At 40.7% G+C, this 25,409-nt stretch overlaps 1 protein-coding gene across 3 annotated transcripts; it reads right to left on the bottom strand.

Moving 5' to 3' along the window:
• Window positions 1–212: 212 nt before the first annotated feature.
• On the bottom strand, window positions 213–20,020 carry LOC146498435 (cysteine-rich secretory protein LCCL domain-containing 1-like). 3 transcript variants are annotated; one of them, XR_014870910.1, is made up of 16 exons: window positions 19,325–20,019; window positions 18,720–19,017; window positions 10,222–10,340; window positions 9,635–9,767; window positions 9,177–9,292; window positions 7,724–7,824; window positions 5,781–5,948; window positions 5,637–5,697; window positions 5,477–5,543; window positions 5,262–5,392; window positions 5,118–5,161; window positions 4,962–5,034; window positions 4,651–4,720; window positions 3,181–3,314; window positions 2,224–3,041; window positions 230–1,240 (listed from the first exon to the last, which is right to left on the bottom strand). XR_014870910.1 is itself a non-coding variant. In XM_085141659.1 (15 exons), exons 2-15 carry the CDS (start codon window positions 18,984–18,986, stop codon window positions 2,990–2,992), a joined length of 1,536 nt encoding a protein of 511 aa, XP_084997785.1. In that variant the 5' UTR covers window positions 18,987–19,017; window positions 19,342–20,020; the 3' UTR covers window positions 213–2,989. The 3 variants fall into 3 exon arrangements, 2 of the variants coding, with proteins under 2 accessions (XP_084997785.1, XP_084997784.1); XM_085141659.1 differs by having other exon boundaries at window positions 213–3,041; window positions 19,342–20,020; XM_085141658.1 differs by having other exon boundaries at window positions 213–3,041.
• Between the last annotated feature and the right edge of the window lie 5,389 nt (window positions 20,021–25,409).

A 25,409-nucleotide genomic window follows, 5' to 3' on the forward strand; every position in this document is an offset into this window, starting at 1 on the left:
GTTGGTCTTTGTGCATGTGGCTGCTAGCACAGCGAGGGGGCCTGAGTACACTGACATCACAGAGCTGAGATCAAACGCTCTAAAAACCAGAAGTGATAAAGAACCGCGAGCGAAAGATAAAACCTTTAACACGAGCTAAATGCCAGACTTCCTCTGTGGCATTTGGAAATGGAAATGGGATATTTTTGATTCTTCAAATGAATCCAAAATGAACTTTTAAAAAAACAAACAATTTAAAGTATTAACAAAAATAATATTTTATGTGTTTATTCTCTTTTGCACACACCCTCTTTCACCAAAACCTGTCAGATTGACAGGTTGTTGTTAATTCTGTGTTTCAGTAAGTGCTTTTCTTATGTTTAAAACATGCATAAGCCAACTGGTGGATAAGATCTACTGGCTGGAACTGAAACAAGCACTTTTCTCTTCCTCCGTGCTCCCTTCAGTACCCGGAAACACCCACAATTTGCGAGAAAGAAACTTCTCTCAAGTTTTCTCAGCAGCTGAATTTGAGATGATGTTGAAATGTTAATGCCTGCATTCCTCAGGCTATCTGGAAGCTGAAGGGACTGATATTAAAATAATGTGGCCACTCAGCCACATGTTCACAACCATCTGTGCGCAAGAACTGAAAACATGTGTAATGTAATACAATGTAAACCCAGGAGCAGATTTAACTTGGGGTTAGCAGGATTTACACACTACAAGGTTGCTGAGTCATTCAAGCTGAATGTTTTTTAAGCACAAAAGTCTTTAATAAAGTCAGAGAATGACACAATATATACTTTTGTACATTTTTAATACTTTTTAAGAATTTTTGGGAATTAAGATTATGCCATGCGCATTCCTGGCCAGCCAGGTCCACTTATAAAAATGTAAAAAACAAAACCAAGAGCTAGGAATGCAGAATAAAATATAAAAATATCTGTTACACATGCACACATACAATATTTACAGTCATATCAACATATTCACTCAAAAACGACAATAAAAGCTTGAGGGGCAGATGCACGTTCTGCATACAGAAGCTGTTGTGGCAATTACTGTGCATAGACTTGCATGGCTGTTAAATTGTACATTAAAAAGAGGAGAATAGCAAGCGTGCTTTCAGTATTATTTACAACATTATATACAAAAATATGTAATATCCATGTTAAGTGTGTATATTAACACTATAACCAGACAGAATATTTGGAGACCCCAACCAGACGTATCAGAAAACCGAAACGAATAATAATTTCTGCACCAGTGATGAACAGAGATGGGCAAGTAACGAGTAAAGTAACAAGTAACGAGTAAAGTAAGGGATTACTATTGCAAAAACGGTAATTAGATTACCGTTACTTTCCCGTAGGAACGCTGCGTTACTGCGTTACTAAAACCGTGATTTTTTGCGAGAGTGTCTCATGACAGTGACGTAAGCGAGTGCGACGTTTGTGACAACAGCTGTGTGCAGATCAACAATGGATCATATATCGAGTGCAGAGAGAGTATGAACGTGCAGCGTTTAAAGCGTGGAAGTACTGACCTTACTTTGAGTTTGATTCCATAAAAAATGACAAAAACATTAGTGTCCGTTGTGCGTGGGAAGAAAACTTCTTTTTACAGCGAAAAAAACCCTAAACTTCCAAACAAGCACCGAGTAGCTACGACGTAATGGGAAACTCACAGAGAAACTCGCGGATTCTTCCACTGACCGCTGCACACCTGCACCAGGGTAAACCTCCGCCTACCCCACTCCTGCTTTACAGGTGAAAATAGAGCAACAGGACCGCTAGTCTTTGATTTTATTTATTTTCTGCTGTGTTTTACTTGCATCTATTTGAAAGACTGAGTGTAAACACACAAAATATTTTATTTTATGTGCTGGAATGTGCAGAAAATAGGTTTAAATGTTAAACTAATTTCTTCCGGTCAGAGAATGTTGCAGATAATTAAATTTTTACATGATGCATAAAGTTAAAAGATTAAAACTAATAAAACAAGTTTTAAAAAGAGACTTTTCCATTTGATTACATTTTGTATGATGATTATGTAGAAAAAGTAGAATTGGGCTGAAAGATCTATCACTTTATCACCTATTCAGGTTGTAAATCGTGTTTTTAAAAAGTAACTAAGTAATTAATTACTTTTGAAAATAAGTAATCAGTAAAGTAACGGGATTACTTTTTTGGGGAAGTAATCAGTAATTAGTAACTGATTACTTTTTTCAAGTAACTTGACCAACACTGGTGATGAATGCCGCTCAAAGTATTGTGTCTTTATGTAAACTTTACGATTCTCTGATGTTAATTCAAAATTGTATCATTTAAAATTCCTTTCTGTGCATGTTAAACTGACAATAAGATTTCAGCATTGTGATAAATTGATACATTTATGCCATGAGGAACCAACTTTGCATATTTGAAGGACTCTGTATTTAACATTTGTAGCCAGTATGTGTAATAACATATATATGTTTTGGATTTTTTTTGTCATTTTATACTTCATTATCTTATATTATGTTAATATGGCCAATTTGTTCCTCCATAGACACACCTAGGACTGACTAAATTGAAACAGTGTTTTACCTTCTTTTTTTCTACATAGATGTGATGCATGCGCTTTTTAAATTAGTCAGCAAACACAGCTGATTTTAGTCTTTTTAAAATGTCACGAAGCGGCTGGAAAGGTAATAAATCTGATGCTTTAAACACAGCTTTGAAAGCTAAAAACAGCTTGTTGTGGCATCATGTCTATGGTCAGCTCAAGATGTTCAGGGAAAGATATGAGACAGATTATTGCTACATTATTACTGGACAGTGATTCAGTCATGGCCAAAGATAGAAGCAAAGCCTTGAGTTACACTTTTAGTGACAGTGTCAGTAACACCGATGTGCTCACTGTAGGAATGTACATAATTATAGGTTGTAAATTGATAATGAGTAGGTTTGCTGGATTTGAAGTGGATGAAGCTGGATTTGAGGGTACTTTGTCTTTCGAGAGGTTTTCAGATGACTGCAAACACTCTGAAGGCTTTTGCTCCTGTGGGGTTTGGTAGGCTGGAAGAGGAAAAGCAAAAAGGACACATGTTACATGAAAAGCATGGACCTTTAGAACAAAACATCTCTCTAGATGCCAATCAAATACGCACACGCTGCATTATTCAGGCCAATTGCATTAACTGGAATGAGATGTTACCTTTCTGAGGTGATGCCATTCTGATAGCTGCCGCTATAATGCCTCTTCTTGTCCACTGGCATCACATCAAGGTAACCTCCTGACTCGTTCTTGATCACTCCAGCATGAATGGCCGCTCTGCAGATACTCGACTTCTGGATGGGCCAAGACAATGAGTCAGAAAAGCACCTCTAACCTATCAGCATTATACTGTGGCACTCTGTGTGTTCACATTATCAAATGCAGCTGCTTGTGTTGTTAAAAACTGAGCAGAGGTTTGAATTACAACAGTACTTAAGGCTGCATTAACTTCAGGTCTTACAGATGCAATGCATTTGATATCTGAGTGTGAAGTCTTCTGGTTTATCTTAGACGTTAAGTAACAAATTACTATTGTTACTAGGGATGGGTACCGGTATCCGGTGCCATGATGGCACCGGTTCTGACATAAACGGTAGTAACCAGACCGAAAAGCAGCGCACATTTCGGTGCTTTATTTCGGTGCTTTTTTTCCTGAGCTGTGATACACTTTAGATTCTAGCCAATCATTTTAGGTTTCCGAGGATAGTAGGCGGGTCCAGGTACGTACGTTCTTTTAGAGCAGAGCTACAGATTAAAAATGCCCAAGGCGAAGCGGTCAAAGTCTGGCTGTACTTCACAGCAAAAGATGCAAACTCAGCAGCTGCAACAAGTGCTTTAAGCTGATACTGTGATACTGTCAAAGGAGGTAACACCTCAAATCTGATGAAACACCTGGAGACGTATAGTGTTTTTTTAAAAGCCGAGAAATGCGCCGTATTTGATAGCTTGCTGCGAGACCTCACACCGAGCGCATCTACTGCGGGTGTGGTGCCTGTTATCGACCCGGAGTTTGCAACATCCCCCAAAAACCCGAAGAGGAGAGTCCTGGCCCCTAGCCCTGCCAGTGTAGCAGAAATGATGAGGATGATGATGCAGCAGCAGCCGTTCTTCTCTGCGTGAGTAGCTCAATGTTGTTCGTGTGTAATTTACGTTGAGTAGGCTAACCACGTTATTACATTAATGCATGTAAGGTGAACTAGCAAACCACCATAAATCATCATAGCTACGTGCGGCTGTCTTCTTGTTTGATGGCAGATACTCCCTTCACCCTGGACAAAAAGGCTAAAATGACCAAAGAAAAAGTGGAAAACAGTTAAACATGAGAGGTTTTTGGACAAAGTTTGTGTTTTTTCCATTGTTTAAGCACTGCTTCCAGCCAAGAGTGATACCATATATGCCCCATAGCTGCAGAAAAGGCTAACATTGTTATCTTTTTACAAAAAAAACAGCTGAACATGAGAGGTTTTTGGACCAATTTTGTGTTCTTCATTCTTTAAGCACCGGTTTGAGCACCGTTTAAGCACCGGCACCGTTTCAAAAGTACCGGTTTGGCACCGGTATCGGATAAAACCTAAACGATACCCATCCCTAATTGTTACCCAAAGTGAGGACAATAATGCAAAAACTTACGTCTGAGTAGTATTTTGTCCCAATAACTCGTGCTTGGGTCTCACGCAAACAGTTCCTAGGACAATACAACCTGGGAAAAGCCAGAGCTAAGGTAAGGTCAGACAAAACTTGACTAATCAGCTCAAATTTAAACCAGTTTTTGATAAAGAAAAGAAAAGAAAAGAGGAAGGAAACTATAAATGATAAAGTACACACCAGTTGTTAAGACAAATTCAAAGATGCACAAAAATGTATGTATACAGGTGACAGCAGTGACTCTACTTTTACCTTTGGTGGTCATAAAGGTCATAGCTGTAATCAACACACGTTACCTGGGACAGTGTCGTACAGGTTTCTTGAAAGGACAGAAAAGCGCCACTGTGGTATCACATCTTACTGCCTTGACTGGAGAAAAAAAACAGTTGACAAAGCACAGCAAAAACAATATGCTACAGTATTTCTGTGGCTATGAGAAATGAACTTCTTACCAGGCACAGACTCAACTTTAAAAGAATTTGCACTTCTGTTTTTCCTGTAAAGTTGACAAAAATGGCAGTAAACCATCCATCACAATTAAACAGCCAAAGTATAAAGCTTAATAAATAGACATAAATACAGAGACCGAGTCATACCCAATGGATTGAATACCATTCTTGTATGACTTGGTGAAATGTTGTTTTCTGCCCAGTCTGGTCACATCGATCCATCCTCCATCATTGTCAATAACACCAAAGTGTAGCGCAGCTCCACACACACTGGATTGCTGCATCAATCAAGCAAACATTGGTTTATACAAAAGAATAATAAATGAAAGAACACACGAGTGCTGTTACTTGTGAGTTTTCACCATATCATAGTATCCAGTCCCAACGACTTTTCCAGGCCTTTCAAGGCAACCGGGTGGGCACTCATATCTGTGGACAGAAACCACAGTGAAGATCATAGTGGTACTGAAGCCAAGTCTGTTTCTACTAATCATAATAAGTTAATCTATACACATCATCTACCTGTTACAGGTTGTTCCCTTGCACTGGTCCCTCAGCTTGGTCTCACAGTCCACCTGTTGGCCTTAAGTACACAAACTCGTCAGTATTAATGTTGCATTCATATCTGTTACTCAGGGAGCTATAGTAACAGGAGTTCATCCTTACACATCTGCTCTGTGCTGACAACCATGTCTCTTTCCAGGTTGTCACTGGGCGAGGAGCTTGGAGCCTGAGCCCTGGGTCGGGGTTCTCCGTCTCTTACTGGTTCTGGTTCGGGTTCAATGTAATTGGTCTCCTCAATCTCAGGAGCCGGACGCCTGTCAACACCTCCGTCTGAAAACACAGTCCGTTGTGGTTCTTCAATTTTTAGGAGCTGAATACATTTTTCATACATTTTTTAGTAGTAGGATGCTAGGATGCTAAAGGCGTGTGCTGCTGAACTTGAGGAGCCGCTACAACGAGTCTTCAATCCCAGTCTGCGACTGTGGAGAGTGCCCGCCCAATGGAAGACATCTTGCATCGTACCGGTCCCCAAAAGGAACCGGCCCGATGAGCTGAATGACTTCCGACCGGTGGCACTGACGTCACATCTTATGAAGACTCTAGAGCGGCTCTTCCTCAACCTCCTCCGACCACAGGTACAACATGCCCAGGACAGGAAAATGCTCAGGATCCTGTTTCTTGACTTTTCCAGTGCCTTTAACACCATCCGGCCCTGTCTGCTCCAGGAGAAGCTAAACAGGATGCAGGTGGACTCCTGCCTGGTGGCTTGGATCTCCGACTACCTCACTGACAGACCACAGTACGTCAGGCTGAAGGACATCACGTCTGACACTGTGGTCAGCAGCACAGGAGCACCACAGGGAGCTGTGCTGTCCCCTCTTCTCTTCACCCTGTACACCTCTGACTTCTGCTACAACTCTGAATTATGCCACATTCAGAAGTTTGCAGACGACACAGCCATCATGGGGTGTATCTGGGATGACCAGGAAGAGGAGTACAGGAGTCTGGTGAGGAACTTCGTCACATGGAGTCACAGAAATCACCTGCAACTCAACACCTCAAAGACTAAGGAACTGGTAGTGGACTTCGGGAGGTCCAGACCAGGTCCACTGCCAGTTCAGATAGAGGGAGAGGAGGTGGAGGTGGACAACACATACAAGTACCTCGGGCTGTGGGTGGACAACAAACTGGACTGCTCATGCAACACGCAGCACCTGTACAAAAAAGCCCAAAGCAGACTGTACTTCCTCAGGAGGCTGAGGTCTTTCAACATCTGCAGGAAGCTCCTGAGGATGTTTTACCAGCTGGTGGTTGCTGGAGTACTTTTCTATGCTGTGGTGTGCTGGGGGAGCAGCACAGCAAAGAAGGATCATCCAGGCTGGAAAAACTGATCAGGAAGGCTGGCTCTGTGGTCGGCATGAAGCTGGACACTCTGGTGACAGTGGCAGAGAAAAGGACACTAAAGAAACTGCTGGACTTTATGAACAATGCTGGGCATCCTCTGCACACGGCCATAAACAACCAGAAGAGTCTGTTCAGTGACAGGTTGCTTCTCCCAAAGACAAGAACCAACAGACTTAAAAACTTTGTCCCACACACCATCAGACTGTTTAACTCCTCTCTGGAGGGGAAGGGGAGGGGAAACAGGGGGACAAAGGAGGGGGGAACAACTAAGCTGTAGTGCCTCTTCACTGTGCAATACTTTTTGTTCATATCCAACGGTGCAATAGACTCACAATACCTGAAATGTGCAATTCCCTTGTATTCTTATTCCCATTTATTCTATTTATCCCTTTTGTATTCTCTGTATTTATATATATGTGTATATATGGTATATTTCTGCTCACATTCTGTAACTTCTGTCGATGCTGTGCTATTGGAAACCGAATTTCCCGGAGGAACCCACCCGAGGGATTAATAAAGTTTTATCTAATCTCTAATCTATCTATCTAGTTCTTCTTGATTTAACTATGCAAACAGCACATTGGCTCAGTATAAATGGTCAAAATCATGGGAAACCTCCACAGTGATATAAATGACTAAAATACAATAAAGATAATAATAAACATGTGAATAACACATGAGTTAAATAGGCAATAACCCACGTTTATAGCAGAGGTTGTCCCTGCACCCCCCACCATAGCTCGCTGGACAGGCAGAGCAGGGAGTCCCGTATTTGTATGGAGCATGACCCCACCAGTTGCCTCTGGAAAAAAAACAAGAAAACAAACGAAAGAAATGATAATACTGATTTTTTTTTATCACAGTTGTAACCTGCCAGGAAGTGCAGAACCTTTAGTTTTATATTTCTTTTCTTCCATGTAAAGAAATTAAAATATGTAAGCAGTAGGAACAAAAATTAAATAAAGTAACTGCAGGCCTTTTGGCCTTTGTAAATTTCTGTTATTGCTTAATCATTTTTGTGATTGCTGATGACAGACCTGTGTCGTGAGCAGTGTTGGTCAAGTTACTTGAAAAAAGTAATCAGTAACTAATTACTGATTACTTCCCCCAAAAAGTAATCCCGTTACTTTACTGATTACTTATTTTCAAAAGTAATTAATTACTTAGTTACTTAGTTACCTTTTAAAAACACGATTTACAACCTGAATAGGTGATAAAGTGATAGATCTTTCAGCCCAATTCTACTTTTTCTACATAATCATCATACAAAATGTAATCAAATGGAAAAGTCTCTTTTTAAAACTTGTTTTATTAGTTTTAATCTTTTAACTTTATGCATCAAGCAAAAATTAAATTAAATGCAACATTCACTGACTGGAAGAAATTAGTTTAACATTTAAACCTATTTTCTGCACATTCCAGCTCATAAAATAAAATATCTTTTTGTGTTTACACTCAGTCTTTCAAATAGATGCAAGTAAAACACAGCAGAAAATAAATAAAGTCAAAGACTAGCGGTCCTGTTGCTCTATTTTCACCTGTAAAGCAGGAGTGGGGTAGGCGGAGGGTTACCCTGGTGCAGGTGTGCAGCGGTCAGTGGAAGAATCCGCGTGTTTCTCTGTGGGTTTCCCATTACGTCGTAGCTACTCGGTGCTTGTTTGGAAGTTTAGGGGTTTTTCGCTGTAAAAAGAAGTTTTCTTCCCACGCACAACGGACACTAATGTTTTTGTCACTTTTTATGGAATCAAACTCAAAGTAAGGTCAGTACTTCCACGCTTTAAACGCTGCACGCTCATACTCTCTCTGCACTCGATATATGATCCATTGTTGATCTGCACACAGCTGTTGTCACGAACGTCTCACTCGCTTACGTCACTGTCATGAGACATTCTCGCAAAAAAATCACAGTTTTAGTAACGCAGTAACGCAGCGTTCCTACGGGAAAGTAACGGTAATCTAATTACCGTTTTTGCAACAGTAACCCCTTACTTTACTCGTTACTAGAAAAAAGTAATCGGATTACAGTAGTTACTGCCCATCTCTGGTCGTGAGCTACTCACTCATTAAAATGATGATGTTTACCTCTGACTCCTCTCTTCTTTCACTGAAGCAGCATGGAAACATTTTCTAATGTGTTCATGGGTGAAAACTTACGGCGGGGAGTAGTTGCAGACCAGATAGACCGCTTTGGCCCAGATCATTCCCCACACATTCATGTTGTAACACACGTTGATGGCACAGCCAATGCGATTACTGGTCGCCCACACCAACTAAACAAAAAACAAAACACACACACACACACAAACAGACGAGTTGTATCATGTAACAGAATTTCAAAAAGGCAGGGGTAATTATGGGTTGTAGTACGCATTCACAGTTATATAATGTCATATTTTACTCAGTTTTGTGAGTAGTTATCATTAAATATTCATTTTAAAGCAAATAAACAACCTAGTTGCACAAATTTTCTTGATTAAATTTAGCTCATTCCTCAAATTGTAATTACAATTAAATAGAAGAACTTTTGATATCCCAGATATTTTTACACCAGTAAATATGATTTTGTTAAATGAAAGAAACATATGATCACTAGTGACTTTTAAGACAATTACCTGAGTATAATGAGTACAAACAGGTCCCGAACACCTGAATGGACAGTGTGGGTTGCACTCCTGGGCGTAGGGATAGCTATAATACCTCACCTCATCATACCAGGCCTGGACATGGTAGGTTGGCGGTCGGTCCCTGATGTGATAGAAAAAGTGTTAAAAGTATAATAGATGGATGTAGCTATCATCACATCATCCACTCCTGAAGTCCGTTCTGAACTCGAGATGAAAGATTTCTTGGTTTGACGTTGGGGGTCTGACTGAAACCGCCTGATTGGCTTAAAGCTGGTCATCCCAAGTCATTAATGAACATCCTCCTGTCTTAAATAAAATTCACAGAGGTTTACAAACAGATTTCAATTTTTATTCATTTGACACAAAATAAATGACTGAATAAACTGAGTAGGAAATTGTTTACAGATGTCAAGACAGAACTGATCTACTTTACCACGTTTTAGCCCTGGAGGGTTAAGATGTTAGCTGTTAAACTGCTGAGACGTTTAAAAGTGTACAACTTTAAATACACAGTATTGGAGACAAAGATACGTCTGTTCAGAGCTGTCAAACATGTGACACTTCCCTGCACGCACCTGCCCCAGTGTGCTCCGAGGTTTTGGCCTATTTGTGTCAGCATGTGACTTGGTCCATGTTCCCATCTGCAGCTGTGAGCCCAGTGCTCTGCACTCCTCTCCAACTCGTAATCCCAAACCTGAGGAGCACACGCATTTTTCACCACAAAGATTTCAAGAAACACACACACACACACACACACACACACACACACACACACACACACACACACACACACACACACACACACACACAGGTTCTTGGATAAAGTTAGGGCAGCTAATATTTTATTGCTATTATGATTTGAAAGAAATAACGTAGTATTTGTTTCATCTGACCACAGAGGTTTTCCATTTCCTCCAGCCTAATTTACATGGATTTACATTTTGGGGGGATTTGAGAAGGAAATTATGTTCAGGGTTTATAGTCTCCTATTAGTGGTTTGATTTTAAAGTCCCTGTATTTATGACCTTTTGTTGTTTCATGCCTTTCGCCCCTTGTTTTGTTGATGACATGTTTCTAAGTTCCCTTTTGTGTTCCCTTCTCTTCCTCCGGTCTTGTCTCTGTGTCTGTCTTTAGTGTTTGTCAAGTTTAATTCTGTCTCAGAGTTAATTGTATCTCCTGTTTTATTTTGATAGTCTCTTGTCTTGTCTGCCTTCCCCTCTCTTGTTAGTCCTGATTTGTTTCTGCTGTGTTTCCCACCCGTTTCCTCTCGACCTTTATTGTCCTGATTCTCCTCTTGCATTCTGGCTGTATGTTTCCCTGATTCATGTTTCCTAGTTATCTGTGTCCCTGGTCCTGCTCTGCAGTCAGGAATACTATGTAGTCTTGCACGTAACAGCAGTAAAGCTGCTTTTTTCATTCATTCCTGCCTTCCAAGTCTTGCATTTGGGTGGACACACTGCTTGCCACACAGTAGTTTCATGACATAATTAGTTACACAATGTTCTCCAGCAGTTCCACTTAATTTTTCCAGCCTTTTCTTGACCTGTCCCAACTTTTTGGAGACGTGTTGCTGTCATCAAATTAAAAATGATCAAATACTTATTTCTCCGGTTCAACCATTTGATATGTTTTCTATGCTCAATTGTGAATAAAATACAGCTTTATGACATTTGTAAATCATTGCATTAAATTTATTTACACTTTCCAAAAGGGCCCATTTTTTGAGATTTGAGGCTGCCATAAAAAAAGATCTAAAGGTAACCACACAAACTTGATGTGTTATTTCATTTCACCTCAAAAATTGACCTGGTCTTTACTTGAAAGCACTGTGACTGTATGCATGCCTCTTGCAAATTTGACACCATATAGTCAAAACGAGGCCTATACACTCTAGCACACACAGACACACACATGAGAGACCACCACTTCAACTGACAGCTTTGTGCTACTATTCAGTGCAGTTGTTTCAGCTTGTTTCCAGTAAGTTCTGCCTCATAAAACAATCTGAGAGTTAGAAAAAGCAAAGACCCCCCCCCCCCCCCCCCCAAAGAAAGTAACTAACAAACACAGGAGCACAGAGACTTTCTGTTTTAAGGACTGATGCCATCTTTTCCAGAGAAGCTTAAGAAAATCAGCTGAAAATACCTGAAACTTTCTCCCATACCTCTTATTTTAAAGAGAGCCGACTGGGGGCTGCGCAATTTTAATGTCGCGGCAAAGTTAATTTACTGTTGACTCTGTTGGGGAGGGAGAAGAATAGGTGCAGTGTGCAGTCTGCCGGCATACTGTTTAGTTGCATTAGAGCTATCGCACGTCAAAACTAATAGGATAATGTTTAAGTGTTGAGTTGTAACTGCTTTGACCACCATAATACGTTCCATATGTTTAGACTAAGGCTTACACACACTTGCACATTGTAGTGCAAGTTGTTGTTCATGCCTGAGTGGAAAAGTGATATTTGGACTGGAGATTTCTGGCCACAGTCCAGCTTTGGCTGATAGATAAACAATATAGAGAATTCTTTAGTATTACCGACGTGGTGTCGTTTTCAAAGTTTTCTTAACATGATGTTGTAAATGTTAGAGTTCTCGTGTATTTTCAGTGCAGATTAAGTATTCATACAATATTAAAACTCCATGTTGAGAGCATGTTGCAATAATGTGTGATAAGACATGATATGCAAAACTGCACAAAAGTCGCTTTTTTAACTAGAAAATGAGAGATAGATGCAGCACCATCTATCCACCCAGCCAACCAGCAGAGAAGCCCACACTTCCCTAACCTGGCCACCTCCTGCAGATATAATGGGGGTGGAGGGGTGGGAAACCAACACGTTCTCACTCCCAAAGCGTAACATTTTACGCTAGGTGACAAATCGTCAACATATTACGTTTTCGGCTACCCACCACGTTCCTAAATGACGACCTCGGAAAAATGAGGAAATATGAGAACCGTATGGACTCAATCTACACATGTTCGCTCTTTTTCTTCAAATCGCTTAGAAACACGCTATTTAACATCATTAAAGTCCTGGTTAAGGTCAGGAAAAAGGTTATGGTTAGGGCTAGGGATAAGGTTAGGTTTAGGGCTGGAATACAGGGCTGGTACGTCTATTACCGCGGGAGCGTCATTGCACTGGATTTCAGCCATAACCCGCCGCGTACCATAAGAACGCCGAAGGTCTCCTTTTGCGTTCCTCAGGAACGCCGCGGGACGTGACAAAACGTCGGCATGTTACGCCTCAGGAGTGAGAACGGGCTGCAGATATAATGGGGGTGGAGGGGTGGGAAACCTAATCATTTACAAGCCAGCTGACAAATATAATCTCTCCATGTCCTGAGTAGGCCCCAGGGATGAACCCAGTGATTTATTGAAATGTGCAAAACAAATAGAAATACAATATATAAGGCAAGAATCTTCATTTGACTGGCTTTTCAGAATTGTACAAACTTGAAAAATCAATTTGCCCTTTTATTCTTTAACACAGCTTCAATGCTCTTCTTGTTATTCCTTCAAATAGTTTTTGGAATAGTTTACTGGGCTTGAAGGAGATTATAAAGCTCTTCTTTGAAGGTTATCTACCTTTTGTTCTGTCAAAATGATCCCACAATGCTTCATTAACGCTGATGTCTGGATTTTTGTGAGGCCAATCCATGACTGATAGAACACACAGAGGGACACTGTGTATTTTAAACTGTTGCTAATCAAATTATTTCCAGATGGTATTACATGGTAGATCAAAATCTGACAGTACTTTGGTGTTGTTGCTAAAATTAATGGAATTATGAGCACAGAAGTCCAGCTCAAACCATGACATTCTTTTATCCTCCACTTGTACAGCTTCTTCAAAGGACACACCATGCTGATATCTGGCAAGTTTTTTGCTAATAGCTCTCTGGGAATCACCTTGTTATCAACTGTTATCCTTGAAGTTTTCCAGAAACTGAATCAAGAGCTGTTTGTACTTCTTGGAGCACTGGGACATGCTTTTCTGGTGCTTCAGTTATAGCGAGTGAAAATAGGTGATAACATAGAACTCAAGCCTCGTGTCTAAATATGCTGACTTCTGGCTTCAAATAAACCAAAACGTCAAATTTGAGGCATCATCAGTGCAATATGCTTATAATACAAAGGGGAGTGTCACTGAGTTGAGTGGCAGCAGATGGCCCCGCCCCTCCCTGAGCCTGGAGGTTTCTTCCTGTTAAAAAGGAGTTTTTCTTTCCCACTTGCTCATAAGGGGTCATATGACTGTACATTATACATTGTACATTACTGTAGGTCTTTAACTTATAAAGCGCCCTGAGGAGACTGTTGTTGTGATTTGGTGCTGTATAAATAAAACAGAATTTACCTGAAGAATTCTTTTATCAGACTAGATCAGAGGTTTTTGGACAAAGTTTGTGTTTTTTCCATTGTTTAAGCTGCTTCCAGCCAAGAGTGATACCATATATGCCCCATAGCTGCAGAAAAGGCTAACATAGTTATCTTTTTACAAAGAAACAGCTGAACATGAGAGGTTTTTGGACCAATTTTGTGTTCTCCATTCTTTAAGCACCGGTTTGAGCACCGTTTAAGCACCGGCACCGTTTCACCGTTTCACCGGCACCAGGCCAAAATGATCAGTACTAGGGATGCACCGATACTGATACCGGCACCGATACCGATACCGATACTGGTACCGATACCGATACTGGTATCGGGTATCGGGGCCGATACTGTAAAATGTGTGTGTACTCATACTCGTAAAAGTTAACCGATACCATGAACCGATACTAACTTATTTCATTAATCAGAGGGTGGCTTGTCATTTCTGTTGTAGTTTTTTAGATTGGCCACTAGGGGGCCAATTATTATTATTTTTTATTATTTATTTTATAATTTTTTATATTTTATTATTTATTTAACAATAATTATTTTGTTTGTTTGTTTACAATATGGACACTCTGCAATAATTGAAAGGTTTATTTTATTCTCAAACCTAATTTGTATTTATTTGATTCCAAACAGAAGTGTTTATTTATTATTCTGAAAGCTCGAGACAGTGCCAATAGTTCAGTGATATTTTGTTAAATTACAATGTGGAGACTCTGCAATAATTTAACAGAAGTGCTTATTTTTCACTTAAAATTTTTTTGTGGTCATTTTTATTAAGATTTTATTTTTTATCAGCAGAGAATATAATAAAACCTGTCTTCCAATTCATTGTATTTGTGTGTTTGTGTGTGTGTGTGTGTGTGTGGTAGAAGTATCGTTTTTTGTACTCTGTATCGGCAAGTACTCAGATCCAAGTATCGGTATCGGTTTGAAAAAATTGGTATCGTTGCATCCCTAATCAGTACCTTACCTTAAAGATAGGCTACAGTTTTCAGTTTAAAAAGGTGTCTAGAATTGTTAACTGGTAGTTTTGCCCAGTCTTCTACAACTAAATGCACAAAGTTCTCTCAGGGTTGATGGACACACTTGAGCGGCTTCATTTTTGGCACTTTCAGGTGCATGCTTTAGTTTAATTTGACCGTGATTTAAGAGAGAGCAACATATGGTGTGCTCAGATACTGTTGTATCTTGATCTCAAACTTGTACATGCTTTGGTGTTTCCCTTCATACTCTTTGCACTATTTGAACTATCCTTCTGTCCCCATTAAGGAGCTTTTCTCTTGTTACCATTATTGTTGAGTTCCTTGTATTTTTGTAGATGAAACTTCTTTGTTCCATACATGTATGATAGACAAGCTTTATACTGCAATGAGTTTAGAAAAATAGAGCATTGTTTCAGTGAGGTGGGTTCCACGACTTTTTTCATCTGTACCATTAATCTAACAGCAGAATGCAGTCTGCACATATTTGGCTGCCAGTGCCACATTGTTATCTTCTCACAGCCACAGTGCACAGATGGAAATAAGGTACTAATTTACAAAAATGAAATGATTCTCTTAGATCATTTAAACCTAAAAAATAAATACTTTTATTTAATGGTTAACAAACACATAACACTGAATATCAGGCACTTCTGTCCTGCATTGATCTTAGACGTCAACAACGCACAAATCACAACCTTTTCTGTTTTCTGCCGCAGAGAGTAACGGTCTGTGTCGCTTCATTATTCTCTCCGTTTGTTATTTTCCCCCCTTGATTATCCAGCAGAGGAGAAGATAGACTGCTGGCCTTTGGAGAAAGGTCACCGTCTTCTTTTGCATTCCTAAGAGCATTAAGCTTCTCAGCTACAGCCCCATTTCCAGACATTGGCCAGCACCACCTCTGCAACAGAGTGCAAGATCTGCATTCTTACAGCAGTACATTTGGGAGAAAGAATACTGCTGCAGAGAATATTACTGATCCTTTTCTATTTAAAGGTATGTGTAGCAGTATGTGTAAATGCTTGTTATACAACCTACTCTACATAAAGTCTCTTTGATTGGGGGGACGTTCAGGAAGTTTCAAAAAAGCACCAAAATCCTGCAGTTGAAAAACTAAATACTTGGCTTTCATCAGTCCTCTTTCTTACAACGACATCACCACAAGTAACAATATCCACTGCTAAAGAAACATAAAACATTCACTGTATCGCCAAAAGTTTCCTTTCACTCACCACATTCACTGAATTCAGATATTTCAATCACTCTCTGAGTGGTAGGCCAACTAAAAGACACAGAGCAGGTCCAGTGGATGTTGAGGCACAGTGCGCAGCGGTCGCCAACGTTCTGCAGTCAATCGCCACAGACCTCCAAACTTAATGTGGCCTTCAGATTAACTCACCAACAGTGCACGGAGAGCTTCATGGAAGGGGTCACCATGACCAAGCAGCAGCGTCCAAGCCTTACATGACCAAGGACAGGAGACAATACTTGGCTAAGCGAGTCAAGTGGAGAGTTTGGTGGACAGGGATTATGGCGTGGGGTTGTTTTTCAGAAGGTGGGCTCACCTCCTTAAAGAAACTCTTAATGCTTCAGCGTACCAAGACATCATGGGAACAGCTTGGGGACGACCCTGTAATGTTCCAACATGACTGCACACCAGTGCACAAAACAAGGTCCATAAAGACATGGATGAGTGGGTTTGGTGTGGAAGAATTTTGACCTCAAGCTGATAGAAAACCTTTGAGATGAAGCCTTCCAAGAAGAGTTGAAGCATTTACAGCTGCAAAGGGGACATGATATTAAACGCTAACCTTAACCCTTCGAAAGCGTGTGAAGACGGATGAGTAAATACTTATAGTGTACACTGGCACCACCGTGCACTGTGAGATATGCGAAGGCTCAAATAAAAACTAGTACTGGCTTGGGATTGCGTGAGGTGCGATGAAAGAAAGAGGAGGAGATGAGTTTGTGAGACAAAGTGGAGGATGCTAAAGAAAAGCCTGATCAAGTGAGTAGGACTGAGAAAAAGACTCAGCAAGAGGAGAAATGGAGGGATAGAGCAAGGAGAGGCTCAGTAGGGAGAGGAGGGAGGGAGGGCAGGATAGTTGAGGTAGAGGGCAGGAAAACACTGCGGGGGTGAGAGCTGGACCTGGGCCAGGGTCAGCAAGGGCGGGCAAACAGGAGACAGGAGGTGGAGCGAGCCAGACGGTGGCTTTGGCCTGCAGAGCTCGTTTTCTCTCTTTCATTCCCTAATCTGATGTCTTTAGCTGGCAGAGTCAAGAAAGTGCCTTTTTATGAAAAACACAGAAAGAATAGCTGGAAAGAGACCTTGCTCCTAATCTATTCTATAAAGATGCATCATTTATATGGTGATACAAGCTTGCTTAGTGATGTCCATCCACAGACTAACTGTACAGGTGCATCACACATACCTGCAGATCTGTACAAGAATATCACTCAACAGAACTGATGCACAGGATTCTAGAAGTGGATGTTAGTAAAAGTAATCACACAGCAATCGAAATCATTTGTCAGAGACTTATGGGAGAGACAAAGACAACTTATAGACTACGAAGACCAAAAACACTTAAACGTATAATAGACATGCCGATCCACTGTGTCCATTTCACACTTTGCTTCTTCAAAACGTGAAACATACATGCATGCAGAAATTGCATTACCAGCAGGGAGAGATAAAATATTTAAAGCCACAAAGTAACAAACTGAGTAACAAATGTATGAGTCCTTACTATAAAGCTGGGTGGCTAACATATATACATATAAATACATATAAATGTAAATGATGATTATTTTCATGTTGGCTTGAAATAAAACATCTCCCTCTGCTGTTACTGCAACTTCTGCATTCATTTCATGTTTTGGAGAAATCTACATGGTGGACTGGAGCGTCTATTACACGCTTTGCCATCATTATGTTATGTTGTACAGTTAAGTGACTAAAACTAGCTGAAAGCTGACCTTTCAGACAAGTAGGAAGTTATCTGAAAGGTCAACGAAGCCTTAGATAGAGCCCTCTGCATTTAATCATTAGGTGTTATTAATCTCTGCCTCTCTTCCACAGAGGCTCTTCATCCTGTCTTCTCTCAACCAATCACAGCAGATGGCCCCGCCCCTCCCTGAGCCTGGTTCTGCTGGAGGTTTCTTCCTGTTAAAAGGGAGTTTTTCCTTCCCACTGTCGCCAAAGTGCTGCTCATAGGGGCTCATTGTTAGGGTTTTTTCTGTATGCATCATTGCAGGGTCTACCTTACAATAAAAAGAGCCTTGAGGCAACTGTTGTTGGGATTTAAATAAAACTGAACTGAACCACTGCACTTATCAAGAAGGTCAGAAATAAATCTACATAGACCAAAAACATTTTTGTATCAAGCTATAAGCGTAAGCTATAGAGCTATGGAGGTTTTAGTTTCAGAAAAGCAACAATGAAAAGTTTAACTGCAATCTACCTTAATGTCCTGTCATACATCACACAGCATTTTGACACATTTACAAAACGTAACCACTTCTTTCATTAGCGATTACTGTAAGGAGGGACAGCATGCTTGTTATCAGTACTAAATTTAATCACGACCCCATATTCACGACAGAGTTCTAACTTCAAAGTGTAATTAATATTAGTACTATTTATCCTTTTAAGCAGTAGAAAGAACTGTTAAATATTCAGCACTTGGCCTACAGATAGCTGTGTCCTCGGTGCTCACCATGTACTCCATGTTGGAAGCAGGAGGGTAGACCTGACCCCGCAGTTTGTTGTGCAGGTCCAGGATGAGGTGCATGTCTCCCTCGCTGATGGCCCTCCTCCCTCTAGGCTTGGCCCTCCACCACTCCTCATCTTTGTTTGTGTACTTGTTCAGGATGGACTCGAGCCGGGTGGAGTTGGTGAGGGCCAGGGCCTGGATGGTCGTGTTCAGGCAGAGGAAGAAGATCGCTACTCTCAGCGAGCCAGGGAAAACAATAGACCTCCTCATGATGGGGGAAACACTGATGCTGCGAGGAATACTGCAGGACAGACAGTGCAGGTTATTAGCCTGCCTCAGACTGAGCGCTCAATCAAAATGTTTGTTTTAGCTCTTATATCACAGCTCCTATTAAGAACATTCCTTTACTTATTAATGGGATTCCCATTACTAAAACGTTACAGTACTACTGCATGTGCTAATATTCCCAAAAGAAAAAATATTAACTGTTTATTTAGATAATATAATTTAACATAAGAAGAGAAGGTATTCTAGGTATTCTCTGCCATGGGAATATAAATAAAAAGTGTTTTTTTTTTTTTAAATAGCTAAGTGTAGTGCCAGTGTACCTCTAAATTGCGCCAACCTTTCTCCCAGGTGTAATATTCCTAGAGTTAAGCCGTCTGCCGTTCACTGGATAATGACAGTTTTCCAATCCAAGGAGCCTTTAAATCCATCCATCACACGGATTGAGCGCAAGCAGTCCGGTCTACAACTCTGCAACATCCACTCAGGACAGAGAGCTCACAAGTGCGTTCAGGTACCTGTTGAATACCGTTAGCAGCGGGCTGCACGGGACTGCTGCGCATTTTGCGCTTATATGCCAAATTTGCTCTTAGCAACGTGCAACGCAACGGACCACGCCTCTGCGCACGCACTCGCTCACACTCACGCAGACCCTCACTTACACATCCACACGCCGGCAGGGGTGTGAGGAGGCACCTGATCGTATCAGCAGCGACGTGAAGGTGACACGAAGGACGTTAGCAGAACGGCCCACTCACATGTTATGCACATTTTGAAACTGTATCGATGAAAAACAATAATTATCATGTGGTAAAAATATGCTGTGATGCATTTAAGGATTTTCAGTCATGGCTTCCTATATAAAAAGATACTTTGTATCTGTGTCCAGCAAAGAAAAATAGATGCGGATTATGTGCACCGTTTGCATAAACTTTGAATTGAGCGGTGTTTGAGGCTTCGCTGCGATGTTTAAGAACGGCATCGGCAGTAGCAGCCAGCAGGGTGGCCTCTATTCCCCTGCGACACGACCACAAAGCCCTGATTCATCTGCCTGAACACACACACTGAACAGTTGTGTGTGTGTGCGCGCTTCCTTTAAGCAGACATTCTCTGTTCCCGATGTTCATCATTTGATAAATTATTATAATTTTTTAAAATGTGGCAATAATGAGGCAACAAAGGCCACGCCTCCTTCGTTGGTATGTCTGACGAGGCTGAAGTGGAGTTGATAGACGCGTAAAATGATGCTAATTATTTAGGTTTTAAGCTTGAAAAGACCTAGGATCTATTTTTGATGTATCTCTTTTTTATATTACGTGCTACATGATCTACTGCAACACATGTCGATGCAACATGAGGACTGTAGTTGGTTTGTTTAAAATTGCCCACATGCCAGGCCAAGGTAAATAGGATCTAATGACTTCTCTGTTTATTGGCCTCATTCTCATAAGTCTACATCTGAAGTTGTTACCACCTATAAAATGATTCACTTCCTATTATACAAACACTATATATCGTGTAAACAGGGCTTTGACTTCAGTTAAATCCAGCCAAAAATCAACATGACATCACTACAAAGGTTTATATCAACAAGTGTACAGTTTAAGTTTCGCTGAGCTTTCAGGCATTTTGTTATCCTCTGCTTGTATCTGCTGCCCCCTGCTGGATACAGCGGAGCGTTTAAGACCTATTTTAACAGTGATAATAATTTTTCCACATCAGGTCATCTCACATATCAAACACGCACATTAAGCTCTTGTGCACATAAATCTATTTAATACTTATATATTTTTTTGTCTCCATTTATTTATTCATGTTATTTGTATTTATCTATTTGTACATATTAACCAGCATCTGTGTGTGGACAGCAGAAAAAGAATGACCTTGTACAGAGAAATGCTTTTCTTTGTACACATGACAATAAACGCTTTGAATCTTGAATCTTGAAAAGCCTCTGTTACAGTATGTGGTGACTTATTGAGAACTTCACGTTTCTTGCCATTAGGCAATGGCAGTTTAAACAAACTCCTTATGTGGTTCTTGTGAAGTAACTCTCCAAGCAGCTCTCTTTGACCCTGTTCAGAGAACGAGAGAACATTGATGCAACCTGAATTTACAAGATTTTGGATGATACATTTTTTGTAGTTTTGCCTCAACACCAGTTACTGTTGTGGGTTTTAAATCAAATAATCAACATGTGATTGAAGTGCAGATTTTCAACTTTACTTTGAGGGATTTGGCAAAAGTATTGCATTGACTGTTTCAGTAGTTGAGCCATTTTTAAACACAGCCCCACATTTTGAGCTGCTCAAAAGTAATTGAACAAACTGATATGACTGTAAATATTAGGATTCTTAATACTTTGATGGAAATCCTTTGCAGCACTACATGCTTTGTTTCCTTACTGCTAAGCCTTTCTGCATCCAGTTGGGTCATTATCTGATAGTAGAAAAAACTATCATAGATAAATTGTTACTTTGTACACCTTACTATTGACAACAAGTTTTACTTTTTGTATATAAATAGTATACATAATGAATTAACACACTGAAATTTTGATTTATTTATTTTTGTAGTTTTGCTGCTGTGGTTCAATCTTAATGGATGCAAGCTCAACTACATGTGAGCTAAGAACTGCACATCCTGTTACTGAGATTTAATTCAATTCAATTCAATTTTATTTATATAGCGCCAAATCACAACAAAAGTCGCCTCAAGGCGCTTCATAGATACAGAGAAAAACCCAACAATCATATGACCCCCTATGAGCAGCACTTTGGCGACAGTGGGAAGGAAAAACTCCCTTTTAACAGGAAGAAACCTCCAGCAGAACCAGGCTCAGGGAGGGGCGGGGCCATCTGCTGTGATTGGTTGGGGTGAGAGAAGGAAGACAGGATAAAAGACACTATGTCAAACTTCCAGTAAATCTTACTTCCAGTAAAGCCACACTAAAAGCAAACCATCCCTTTGTTAGAACAAAAAAGCTATTCTACAAAATGTGCAGCCATTTAATTTGTTTATTCTTTTTGGTGATGGTCAGTGGGATCTGCTGGATAGCCATGTGAGTGAGGACAGTCACAGTGGAAGTACAGAGATACATGATACATCCTTTAATTCCCTGGACAGAGGATCCACTCCACTCCAGGACAACTAATGGCTTTTAAAGACCATATACCTGCACCTCTACCAACTTGCAGTGCAGTTTCTATGCACTCCAGCCTCTTCAGTTTCATGCAAGAGGATTTTCTCTGAGCCAGGAGACATGACCTACAAGAAGAGAAACAGACACGGCCCTCAATGTTGGCACAGTGGAACAACTTGTCTTCTTAAATAAAAAACAAACAGGATAACCTTAAATGCATGATGGTTTAAGAACTTCTTACCTGTTTATAATCAGTTCTACCCCCAGGTCAATAACATATGGAAATTTGGCCAATATATTATTTATAAACATGTAACTGGACAGTTTGACACAGGTATGAGTATGTGGAGGGAGGAAGTTTGATCAATAAATCAAGTTTATTAAACATATGCAGGAGCAGGAGACACTCAACCTGGAAATCAGTGACCTGAAATCCCAGCTCTGCTCCAACAAGGCCGTCCATGATTTGAAGGTTGAGTCTCTTAACCAAGAGCTGAAAGAGGCCAAAGTGTCCTACCTTAAAGTCACACAGGAGCCAAAAGAACAAAATTCCACTGATGCAAATGAATTGCAAACATCTGAGCCTCTGAAAGAAGAAGTCACTGGAGAACAGGAGAAGATGGAAAAAGAGGACTTGCTGCCATCCGCTGCAATGTCTCTGCAGGAGCCTGTGAAAGAAAAAGACACCAGACAACAAGAAAAAGAAGAAAAAGAGGACTCGCCTGTCTGTGCAGGAATCTTTGCAAAGTCTACGAGACAAACAGAAAATGCTCACTGTGAAGGTGGCTGACCTCCAAACTGAGGTTAAGAGCCTGCCAGAGATTCTGCCAAGTAAGAAGAAGAAGAAGAAGAAGTGGAACTGGCTGCTTCGGCTTTTCAACTAATCGGACTCAACATCATGTTGATGTTTCCGGAGGAGGGACACTACTTTTCCCTCACTTGAACTTACTTTGTGTTCCCCCTCCTCTCCCCCATCTCCCTCTCTTTAACTCCTAACACCTCTCCCATCTCGCTCCCCTCTCTCCTTCTCTTTCTCTCTTTTTCAGCCTCACCCCCCAACCAGTCCCAGCAGTTGACTGCTCCCTCTTTAGCCTGGTTCTGCCATAGGTTTCCTCCTTTAAAGGGAGTTTCTCCTATCCAAGAGGAGATTGTTAGGGTTTTCTCTCCTCTATCTCTTTCCTCCTTTCATCCCCCTTTTACCTATTTTTTCTTCTTCTTTACCCCTTTCTTTACAACCCCCACCCCCACCATTTCCTCCATCATCTCCCTAACCTGAACACAGGTTAAGGAGATTCGGTGGAACAATAAATAAAATTGGCTACATGTTACATGTGACAGATTAGTGTCTTCATTCAAGAAAAAGTTGTCTTAAGTATAAAAAGAAGAAATGGGTAATAGCTGCATGTGTGTTTGTGCATAATATCCATACTTTACTTGTTGGATCTGTTAAAAACCTATCACTTTAATCAATACAATTTTCTTTATTCCATACAACACTTTGAGCATTACAAACGTCCGGACGGGACACAAACTCTTTACAAACATTCACATTCTTTCTCTCTCCCAGTGAGCCTAAGTTACGACCTTGGCTTCCTGTTTTTTCTCCTCCTGTGTGAAATTGTCACAACGGGACTGAACGGACTCACGCGCAGGCTCTAGGTCTTGAAAGCGCAAGAGTCTTTATTACGATACACCAGGTGATTATTTACAAAAGTGAGGGGAAAGCCGGGCTCCGGGGGTCCACACACGAATGGGAAAGATGCCGAACGTCACACACACACACTCCGTCCACTCCTCACGCTCCTCTTCACACTCCAATCACTCAGGTAACACAGGGGTTGGTCCAGGGAATGAGGGTCGGCAACGGTCCAGCGACGAGAAACACAGAGCTGCCATCTTATAAAGGAGCTGGAACACTCGTGATGAGCCACAGGTGTGTGATTGCGACCAGGTGCGTGGAACAAGAGCAGGAGCCCACAGGTGAGCTCCGCCCAGGCAGAGGGAGGAGGGAAAGAGGGGAAGGGAGAGAGCAGGAACAAAAAAAGACAAAATAAAAACATATGTAGCCATACTGAGCCGACCGGGTAGGCACAGGGACCCTGACAGAAATGAGGGAGAATCTCCCGTAGTATGTTCTTTTGTCTTTATAATCAGAAAAGCAAGGCCATGATTCTATGCAAACAGTATTTCTTTATAAATCAGCAATATAAGGTATCATAAAACATAAAACAGTGTAATTCATTTGCAATAATAAAGCAGCAGTATAGTGTAATACAAATCTAATTTCACAACTTCTTAATCAGAAGTATAATGCAAGATGCTTGGAGAAGGGAGATCCAAGAGGACATAGATGAAAACGACTGGAACCAGGCTTGCTTAAAATCACAAAAACAAACAACACACGCTTTAAACTACTGCAATATAAATGGCTCATGAGAACCTATATAACACCTGTCAAGCTTCATCATATGTCCGATGATTTTCCAGACATCTGTACTAAATGTTTAGTTTGTCTTGATGCATTCTCAATCATCCAGGAAAATAAATCTCCAAAAGTTGATTCTGTTCATCTGGACGTAGCGTTTTCTTTACACCTACAGGCCAGTGGACACTCTTTCAATGATGAGGATGCAACATCCTGGACAGGGAGGAACGCTGGTTTGAGGGCGGAGTCAAGGAGGCCATTTACGTGAAGAGGGAAAGACCATCTCTGAATTGAGGAGGGGGCCTAAGGGTACATCTGTCACCATCTTACATGCTGTGATTGCAGCCATTCCCCAACTCTCTGTGAATGGTACTCATGGGCATTGATCAGTGGTTGTTGATCAGTGGTCATGAGAATTTGCACAATTATGATGAAGGAACTGACCTCACAGCCCATTGTTACTTCAGTGGGCTGGTTTCAGTCACTATGCAAATGTACTGTTTATAAGATTGAAACCTGCAGTCAGCTGAGACTGAAGAAGTCACCTGGATGATGACGAAACGTTTCTCCCAGAAAACGCTACGTCCAGATGAACAGAATCAACTTTTGGAGATAAATGTTTAGTTGAAAAATAAACTCTTGTTCATTGTCTGGAATGTCCTAAAATCCAGGAATTTTGGAAAGACATTATCAAAATGTCTGTCTGAAGTGTTTAAGGTAAAAATCCCTTTAAAAGGAAAACTCTGTGTACTTGGAATATACTGAAGGGAATTTAAGCAATCGGAAAAAAAAAATTATGGACTATGGATTACTTCAAGCCAGAAGAGCCATTCCACTATGT

The sequence above is a fragment of the Neolamprologus multifasciatus genome, chromosome 18 (assembly GCF_963576455.1).
Source record: "Neolamprologus multifasciatus chromosome 18, fNeoMul1.2, whole genome shotgun sequence".
In the NCBI taxonomy this organism is placed as follows: domain Eukaryota; kingdom Metazoa; phylum Chordata; class Actinopteri; order Cichliformes; family Cichlidae; genus Neolamprologus; species Neolamprologus multifasciatus.

Excerpts from the sequence above, each read along its gene's own strand:
- LOC146498435 (XM_085141659.1), bottom strand. The coding sequence starts at position 18,986 with ATGAGGAGGTCTATTGTTTTCCCTGGCTCGCTGAGAGTAGCGATCTTC. Across the intron at positions 10,341-18,719 it reads CTTCCAACATGGAGTACATG|GTTTGGGATTACGAGTTGGA; the intron begins GTGAGCACCGAG and ends TGTGCTCCTCAG. Across the intron at positions 9,768-10,221 it reads CTCGGAGCACACTGGGGCAG|GGACCGACCGCCAACCTACC; the intron begins GTGCGTGCAGGG and ends CTATCACATCAG.